The 9,862-nt window shown below is 42.4% G+C and overlaps 1 protein-coding gene across 1 annotated transcript; it reads left to right on the forward strand.

Moving 5' to 3' along the window:
* The first annotated feature begins 7,087 nt into the window (after window positions 1-7,087).
* rnf146 (ring finger protein 146) lies at window positions 7,088-9,597 on the forward strand. The gene is made up of 2 exons (XM_030786850.1): window positions 7,088-7,168; window positions 8,331-9,597. The coding sequence occupies exon 2, from the start codon at window positions 8,332-8,334 to the stop codon at window positions 9,454-9,456; it is 1,125 nt and encodes a 374-aa protein (XP_030642710.1). The 5' UTR covers window positions 7,088-7,168; window position 8,331; the 3' UTR covers window positions 9,457-9,597.
* Window positions 9,598-9,862: the final 265 nt, after the last annotated feature.

Genomic DNA, 9,862 nt, shown 5'->3' on the forward strand with positions numbered 1-9,862 from the left:
ACAGGTATAATGGATACATGAAGCATTCATTAACAGTGTGTACACCATGAATTCACCATCACCATTTTTAAGGATTTAAGAAGGTTGAGAACAGGAAGTAGGAATTCAGTCCAACAGTAATTTGAGGCTGAAAACAAAGTAGACCTCATAATCAAACCACATTACTGCTAAAACAACCCAGCAGCACACAGACCTTTTTCATTTATGTACAAACGAATGAAGTCCTTCCAATGCAGAGCTGTAAAAATATTTTGAGAAGCGGATTGGGATGAGACCATGGAAAAAAATGGAGAGAGAGAAAGGGAGAGAGGGAGAGCAAGAGAGGCAAACAGAGAGATAGTGAGAAAGAAGAACAGTAGAGAAGAGCACCTGCTTTGAGTTTAGAGCCAGATGTCCTTTTGTTCGGCCTGGCTGGCCTACTGAGTTAAATCTTCAACAAATAAATCAGCTTGTGAGGTGGTTTCTCCAAGCATCACTTGCCCAAAAAGCAGACATTCTAAATACATTAGCCTGAGCATGAGCAGTGAGGCCAAACCACGTTCTTCGTTCAAAACACAAACACATGGGCTTTTACCGAGGGACCACAAATCTTCTCAACTACTCTAAGACCCTTTTTATGTCCCTTTAAAAGTGTGAGATGAGGTTTACCTCAGGGATTCTATCTGAAATAAAGCTTTACTAAGTTTTTCCAGTTGAAGGTATAAATCTTTTTTTTTTTTTTAAATGGACAAGGAAGTGGACTTTTGGCTTTTATCTGATAAACTGCATATGTCTTGAGAGTCACTGATGAATTCAGTTAGAGACCCTCTCTGCCAAAGAGTCAAGTAAAAGTCCTCTACTATGCACACAATGCAAAAAGCATGAAACCTTGTTTATTTTTCAGTTACTATCTGTTTATTGTCTGTTTATGTAAGACTTTGCTAATACAAAAACGATTCTATATTATGTCTTAACTTTCATTTCAGCCACATTTCCTGACTTTGACTAAAAGTCTCCCATCCATATCAAAATACAGGTAGACATCAGCTGATAGAGAAATCAGTTTGACAAAAAAAGCTCTATTCCACACAACAGGAGAATTTCATTTAGACTACATTTTCCCAAACCCCTTTTGAAATTTAAGCATTAATCTATCAATCACAGACTGTTATTAATCTCACATCAGCAATACAGAGTATGATATGTCTACTCTCTCTGGCCGTAGTGTTCCAGTATGGGAGATAGCATGCCAGACACACAACACTGCCCCCGGCAGTCTGCTTTTCATGGTAGAAGGCTGGGAAGCCAGCTGAGGTAATACTACCATTGCATGTGGAAACTGTTCTCTCTTTGAAACTGGCAGATAAGATGGTGTGGGAAGGAGATAGGAGGAAGGAGGGAGTTACTCAGCTGAAGTAAGAGATCAAATGAAACAACTGGTCTCTAAAGTTGTTCTGAGGATAGTTTGGACTAAAATATTGGGGTTGATAGAGGTTTAGACTGTGAGAATGAGTTAGATATAGAAATGAAATTGTTTCAGTTTTCAGGTTCAGAGCAAGTTTCTCCTTTTAAAAGACCAAACTAGAATTACATTAGCACAGAAAAAACAGGAACCCTTTTAGATCCAAGGGAGTTTGATGCAACAAGATGCTCTAATGCCTTGTATCTGAATGTTTCTTCAGTTGCTGCAATGGATTTTAATGTCAGTTTAACGTGGAATTTATATTATTATATTAATTTGCAGGTATTTATCTTTCTTTCTCTTTGAATGTGGATGTGCACACCTACATGTTCTTGAGTAAGTGTGTGCGTGCGTGTGTGTGCGAAAGAGAGAGAGAGAGAAAGAGAGAGAGAGAGAGCGCGCTCCCATCACGTTTGACGCAAACGTACGCTGAAACTGCTTATACAGTTGTCCGCTCTAGCATCTTCGTGGTGGAGCAAGTGCTGGAGCACTCAAATCGAATTCGTCCCACCTGTTGAAAGACTGACTGAGCTATGCGTCATTTAATTGAGATATCTCACAGTCGTAGGTAATAATTCCAGACGGCAGACATTGATCTCATGGTTTATTTCAGCGCATTTCTCTCCAAGTAAAAGATGAGATCAGTCCCTTGTTATGTGGAAATCTAGAGGTCGGTCGTGCCTTCGGGCACACACATCCACTCACGCTATTTGATATGAAGGTGGCGTCGTTTGCAAAATAGCAAAATAAACTCCGCACGGATGAAGATGACCCCGTTAGTGTGAAAACACCTTCAGAACGATGCAATTGCGACCATTGTTTATTTCGATGTTTTATCTGTTTGGATCAATTACCGGACATCAGTATCTCACGCGTCTAAAAAGTAAGTAGGCTATGTCAAAAATCATTGCTTTGGGAAATGCGGTAGGCTACTGAGACGAAATTAGCGTACATCTTCATATGTCTCTTTTCATTTTAAAGGGTACTAATGTGGGAAAGGTTGTAACTGCATAGTCATAGCAAAGCAAATCACCGTCAAGGAGCATGGATTTGTAATCCAAAGAATTATGCGGCTTGACAGTGTTTTGGCTTCAATAAAATCTTACAAACAAAGATGGAAGATGGACTGCTTGTGTAGACAGTAAAATAATTTTTTAAGGAAATCTGTATTACATGACCAGTAGAATTTCACTCACCAAGAGACCCAAATTTACTTCACATCTCCTGTCTACAAATCCTATATTCACTCACGAAGACGCGCTCATGCACGAGGCCTAGGCTACTTTTGGAGTGCAAGAGAGACCCATCTTCAAAAAGTAGAGGAACTAATTAATCCAGTGTTGCTTTTATCACACACACAGCTGTGACTCCGCTTGCCCGTGTATCTCCTGTGTTTAGGGTCCATGGTGGACAGGTCGTGTCACGTCGGCTGTTTGACGTGTTCTGAATTTAACGGCTGCCTGTCCTGTAAACCTCGTCTTTTTTTTCACCTGGAGTTGAGCGGTATCAGCGAACACGGGGTCTGTCTGCCCTACTGTCCGCGCGGTCACTATGGAAACCGCTCCCCACACGTGAACCGGTGCATTAGTAAGTACCACCATCCAGTGCAGTCCATTTTAAAGTGCTATACTGCCAAAGTACTGATAATAATGGAGCTAACTAAAAGACCCGACAACAGTACAACAGGATCTGATGATTATATCATTGATATAGTGTTGTAGCAGATGTGTTAACAGGCAAGGAATTTGATTACTCAACTCTGTCCCCTGGTCCTCTGTCACGGTAATTGAACAATTTGTGTAATAAACTGGCCACATTGCCATCACACATGACTTCCAGTGAAAGGGAGTGTGAAAACCTGGCAGTATCTGTCTGCTGAGGGCAGTTAGTTGAGAAGCTCTTATCGATTGTTTCAAAAAAAAAAAAAAAAGGAAAAAAGAAGGGAGGGGGTATGGAAGCAATTTTTTAAATGTGGGCTCCTACCATACAATTTTGAAAACATGCTTGGTTGGCTGGTTGTTTGGAATTTGTGATGGTTTAACTGAAAGTTAATCTCTGTTTGGTAACTAGTGCTGCACATGCCCTTAGTCAGATTAATAGACTGTGGTCACTTAGCCAATCTGAACAATGTTCAAATTATTCAGAGAGAGAGAGAGAGAGAGACAGTAAAATCATACTGTCTCATTTCAAACTTAATGTGTAAATGATTTCACACTAGCACATCTACAGTGGGTACTTGATAAGGATTTACTCTGTGTCCTTGATTTCTCTATTTCACTCTAGCTTCGTTCATTTTTTTCCTTTTTCTGACTGTGCCTCTTTCTTTCTTTCTTTCTTTCTTATATATTTGCAATTGCACATCTCTGTCTCTTTCTATCCCTCTCTGTCTGCCCCCCCTCATTGTCTCTCTCTCTCTCACACACATATACACACTCACACAGAGTTCCGTTCCATGTGATTCAGTTGAAGATGCTTTATTTTCACGACTAGCAATGGCAATATTACTACGGAGGCATAACAGGAAAGCCATGTTTATAGTGAAAACAAGAGCACATCTTTCCTCTCCCTGGTTTTGTCTACAGGATGCAGTGAGGAGTGTGTGTCCTGTTTCAGTAAGGGGTTTTGTACACGCTGTCGTACTGGCCTGTTCCTGCTTTGGGGTAGATGCATGGAACACTGTCCAGATCTGTTTTATCCTGATCACTCTCTTAGAGAGTGCAGAGGTGAGATCATATTAACATCATCTTTTATTGACCAGTTCTCATTATTCTGGCTGCTGAATTTTATCAGTCAGGTAAACAGTTCATCAGTTTACCTCTCTCTCTCTGTCTCTCTCTCTCTCTCTCTCTACATGATGTGGAAGGCAGAGTGCAGTGTAGGTTGTGCAGTGTGTGTGAGTGCTAACTCCTGTCTGAGGTGTAAGACAGGTCTGTACCAGCTGAAAGGACAATGTCTTCTCTCCTGCCCAGAGGGTTTTGAGCCTGATGAGAAGCATAAGGAGTGCATTCCCTCAGGTAAGGGCGAGTTTCCTTCCCCACCTACTCACACATGGCATGTTAGTTTATCCTGGTATTGTGTTTACCTTACAACCCAAAGCCAAGGCAAATGAAACCATCCAAAATGAAAATTTCAAACAACAATTCTCTCTGTTCTTGCTCTCCCTTTTGATATTCTTCCATGCTCTACCATTCTTTCCTGCATCGCCCTCTCTCTCACTCTCTCTCTCTCTCTCAGCTCACTGTGAAGTTGGAGAGTGGGGGGAATGGAGCCCCTGCTCTCACAGAGGAAAGACATGTGGATTCAGACGGGGTGAGAAGACTCGCAAAAGAGAACTTCTCCAGACTGTGCCCCTTGGCGAAAACCTATGCATTATCCCTATAGAAACAAGAAACTGTATTGTTCAGAAGACAAAGTGTCCAGGTGAATACAATATTACATTGCGGTGCTGGTGTGAAATTTCCAGGCAAACATGTAAAATTCTACTGTTAAAACTGACTGAGCTCTATTCAAATATGTCACACTTCATAACATAAATGTCTTTTAAAATTGATTTGTTATTTTTAACTTGGCAAAAAAAAGAGATACTCAACCCTTGTTTACACTCTTTCCACAGAGCAATGAGGAGCCAGACATAGAATGAATAAGAGCTGAATTTGAGAAACGCTTTGCTTGGAATTAATGCTTCCTCTCTCCTGTAGAGGCACTGTTCACAAATCCTCCCTGTTACTGTTGGGTGTTGAAAGGAAGTTTACTTTGTAAACGTAGCTTGCTAAAGCACTTTGCTAAAGTTTTTCTAAAGTTTATCTGTCACTTTACAATGTTATGACAGCTATTGCTTTGGAGACACATGCTATTGGTTATATGTGTCTGACATTGGCATTACAGTAAATGATGATTTTATTTGTTTTTGTAGTGACTGCCAACATATAGTCTTTTTGTATCTTCAAGTATTTTTCAAACTGACTGAAAACTCACGATCATAAACAATTACCTCCTCTGCTTACAGCATTTTTCCTTTACATTTCAGTCAAATGCCCTTTATCCTGATCCCCAACTTGACAAGGCAAAATCAGATCTCACTAAGGAATAGAAATAGCAGCCTCTCCCGTCAGCTGTAGACTACCCCTGTAAGGTCAAATTGATGCACCCATGTCGTTTACAGGCAACTGCATTGTAATTGAGAAAGTCAAAGAATTTGACACATTGACATTCATTTTAACTGTGTACTCTTTTCAAGAAACCTTTCAAGCATCATACCAATAAAGGTTGAGGGCAGACTAAAATGACACAGGTGTAGTCTTAGATCAGTCAAACAATAATTTGATTATTTTTATGGTAATGATGACCTTGCATGCATTCCTCCTCTTTGTATGCTCCATGTCTGATTGTGGACGAAACCTGTCCAGCATGTCTGGAAAATGTCCCATTTTCTGGTCATGTCAGGAGGCTATTAAAGTCATGGAACCAACATGCATATCAAGTAAAACTGAATGGATTTGATTTTTACCTCTTAAGATCTGATAAAGTCTTACTTTTTAGAGGACTACACAAACATTAAGTGGCCAGTTTATTAGACAGACATTCATGATGATCCATGTCCCAAACTACCTATTGTCTTTCAGTGGTTCCAAGAACATGACAGTGAGTTTACTTGAGTATGGTACCAGTGAGTTCACTTGAGTTTAGACCCTCGGTGAGGGTCCTGAACCTCGACCCTTAAAGTGTCTTTGGTATAGATGGAAAAGGCTACTTGCAACATGAAAGCACTGTAGCAACAACCTGCAGTGTTTGACAGCAACCCTATGGACCATTTCAGAAAGTTTGTGGGGTCCATGCCATGAAGAATTCAGGCTATTCTAGAGGCAAAAGAGGGTAAGTGGCCTGATCTGGTTTTAGATGGTTGTACGTAGTAAACACTTAATACATACCAGTCTTCTCTTTACAGAAAGCCTGCCTGGCATTGGCTTTTGAGTATCATGTAGCCCTTGTTTTATGAACTCTGTTGAACTCCATTCTCTTGTAATTCCCCAGTTCATCAGACTCACTTCTCTTTGCCAAGGAAATAATAAGGATTTACTGATGCGCAGATGCCAACAATGTAGTCACAGATGATTATTATTATTATTATTATTATTATTATTAAGAAGAAGAAGAAGAAAAATGTAAATTGTACTTTTCAGGTGGACGGTTATTTAAGCTACACGTACGCGCAATCATCATTCCCCGTGATGCTATACCTACGCTAGTCAGACAGTTCATTTACAAAAACAATTACCCTATTTCTTTAAAATGCTGGAAAATATCTTAGTGTGGTGTCTTAGGTGGATTATTGGTGGAAATGATTTGCCATCTTTATCCGATTCACTTCAGCGACTGACTGACCGCTACGAAAATATGATCTGCAAAACACCAACACGTTCAGAGACGTCATTATGTCTGACTACTTTGTGAAAATGAATGATTCACAAATCATGTTCGCGCGCGTCTGTTGCGTTGGTAATACACCCAACGCTCTGCGCTTATGTTGCGCATTTTCGACTCTACCTGACTCACCAAGCAGTTTTTTTGTTGTGGATCAGTGAAAACATTGGTTCGACCGGCTCACAGCTGAATATTTTCTGAGCTAAATCCTTTGTTTGTCAAAGAAAATGATCGATTGTTCAGCGGATCAGTTGCAGATGAGTAAATCCGATCTTCGCTGAGAGGGTGAAACTCAGACTAAAACAGGTGAGCTCTTAAATAACAAGTACATCTGAATGTGTTAAATTTGTAGCTTGCCAAGTTACATTACGATGTAGCTGACTATCTACCGCGTCATAATGTTGGCTGCCTGTTGGCGAGCTAACAGCCTCGTAACATTCATTTTATGAAATGTAGTTTAATGATTCGAAACCCAAATTTTGTACAGATGCGATGCACTCCGGTTATAAGGCCTGTCTAAACTGTACATTATGAGATCTGTGTGCTTTAAGCAGGGGTGTGTCTGAAGCGGAACTGTATTGTTAAAGGCCTTTTTAGCTATCCTTGCTAACAACTCAGCCCAGTTAACAACTACACTGATGTTGAGCTACTTCGCTGTCGTCTTTGTAGGCATTTACCACTCATTAAGCAATAAGTACATTATTCGTTTGCTAGTGTGTTATCCACATCCCATGGGTTTAATGCGTATATGAGTTTTTTTTACGAAGAGTAATGTAGCTAGGTTGCTTAGTAGGTGTGCTAGCCTTCAAACTTAAACAGCTAACTCGGCCAGCCTGTTTGTAACGTTAGGCTTTGTCTGCTATGGCATTTAGTAGCTAAGCACATCCTTTGTTGTGTTCTGTAAAATTAATGATCATAAAGACAATCGATTCAACTCCAATAAAATCACTACTAGAAATAAAATAAAACTGCAGTGTAGTTACTTTTGCCACATTTGCCTCTCAAATGCCCCTTGGCATACTGTTTAGATCGTTAATTAAAAATTCTTGAAAGCTAAAATATGAATGAATACTATACATACTCATGTATGATTTGACTTTGTATAACTTGTGGCCTTATTGCTTTGAGAACGAAGCCAACTCAATGTTTTGGATGTGGTCAGATTCCTACTTTTCACAAGCAAACATGAACATTTTCACTTAAGCTGGAGAGAGGGAGAGGATGGAAATAAACAACATTAAAAGTTGTTTTTGTCAACTTGGTTGTCATAGACAACAACCCATGGACTAAAGCAGCTACTGTGTGCCCATGACTCTGATAACGCACTGGGCAAAATCCATGCATCTATGTGACAACAAGGTTCTCATTGTTTCATTTATCTATAAGCCTTTGTGTGTGTTTCTGCGTGTATGTGTATTCGGTTCTCACTGTATTGAAATTCACCTCTCACACATGTGTACCCCTCCAGCATGGCAAGCTGTAGCGAAGTAGACCACTCCGTGGACGCACTGGCCTCTGGCAAAAAGGTGGGCGGAGACTCAGTGACGGGCAGCGGCGGAAGCGGAAGCTCCTCCCCTTCGTCTTCCCCTGCCCTTCCCATCTTGGAATGCGCCATCTGCCTACAGAGCTGCATACACCCAGTGCGACTTCCTTGTCGGCACGTTTTCTGCTTCCTCTGTGTGAAGGGTGCCTCCTGGCACAGTAAACGATGTGCCCTGTGCAGACAAGAGGTTCCCGAGGACTTTCTGGAGCGACCCACGCTCCTGTCGCCGGAGGAGCTCAAGGCCTCCGCCAGCGGCGTGCGAGGCACGGGGGCAGGCGACTATGCTTGGTATTACGAGGGGCGGAACGGTTGGTGGCAGTACGATGAGAGGACGAGTAGAGAGCTGGAGGACGCTTTGGCCAAGGGCAAGAAGAGCACAGAGATGCTTATCGCCGGGTTCCTCTACGTGGCAGACCTGGAGAACATGGTGCAGTACCGGAGGAACGAGCACGGACGGCGGCGTAGGATGAAGAGAGATGTGGTGGACATTCCTAAGAAAGGCGTGGCCGGGCTGAGATTGGACCCTGAGCCTGGGAACATGCCTGTGGCGGCCGTTGAGGATGGGGACTTGGACGGAGGCAGCGTCATGGAACGAGAGAGTTCGGCGGATGGGGCGGACTCCGGAGCCAGCGGAGGGAGGTCCCAGGGTCTGTTTGCAGCACCCCCAGTCAGACCGCACACTGTCCTGGGGGGTCACCCTTCGAGTCCCGACTCCCCCTCCCCTCCCTCTCTGGTCCATGCCCTGGACCAGCTGAACATCAGCCCCGGAGAGGAGGAGGAGGAGGAGGGTGAGGATGCAGATGACGAAGATGACGGAGCAGCTCCAGAGGCCTCAGGGTACGAGTCAGGGTCTTACAGCTCTGAGGAGGAGGAGGATGAGGAGCAGCAGCAGAGAGGTGCTGAAAGGGGAGGAGGCTGGGCAGAGAGTTCTGGAAATAGACACAGACTGCAGCAACCAGATAGACTGCCCCCTGGTGGCGGGTCCTCTAGTGGCGCGAGCAGTGTTTGCTCTCGGAGCCCCGACGGTCAGTGTACTGTAACCGAGGTCTGACTGTTGCCAGGTTACCCATGATTGTCTACTTTCTGTGCAGTTACCGACTCTTGGGTCCTTTTAAACAGCCCCTGAAAAGCAAAAAATTAAACAAAAAAATTTGTAATGGAAAGAAATGAAAGTATGATAGGTCAGGGTTGAGACTGATCTTTTAAATGTATTAGTAGCCTCTCTTGCTCTTTCCTCTGTCTCACATTTTTTTCTCTCTGTTTTTCTTTCTTTTCCCTCACTCTCACGCCCCCCCCCCCCGGCTCTTTCATCTTAACAGCCGTCTGACATTTCATAACTTAGATGGTTAGCAACATTAAGCTTTAAATCATAATGCTTAACTCTTTGAGTGTGTGTGTGTGTACGTGTGTGTGTGTGTATATAATGTCATTCGATAAGTGTGAAATTCTGTTTCATC

Source organism: Chanos chanos, chromosome 10, assembly GCF_902362185.1.
Source record: "Chanos chanos chromosome 10, fChaCha1.1, whole genome shotgun sequence".
Taxonomy (NCBI): Eukaryota; Metazoa; Chordata; class Actinopteri; order Gonorynchiformes; family Chanidae; genus Chanos; species Chanos chanos.

Coding starts and splice junctions, on each gene's coding strand:
- rnf146 (XM_030786850.1), top strand. CDS start 8,332: ATGGCAAGCTGTAGCGAAGTAGACCACTCCGTGGACGCACTGGCCTCT.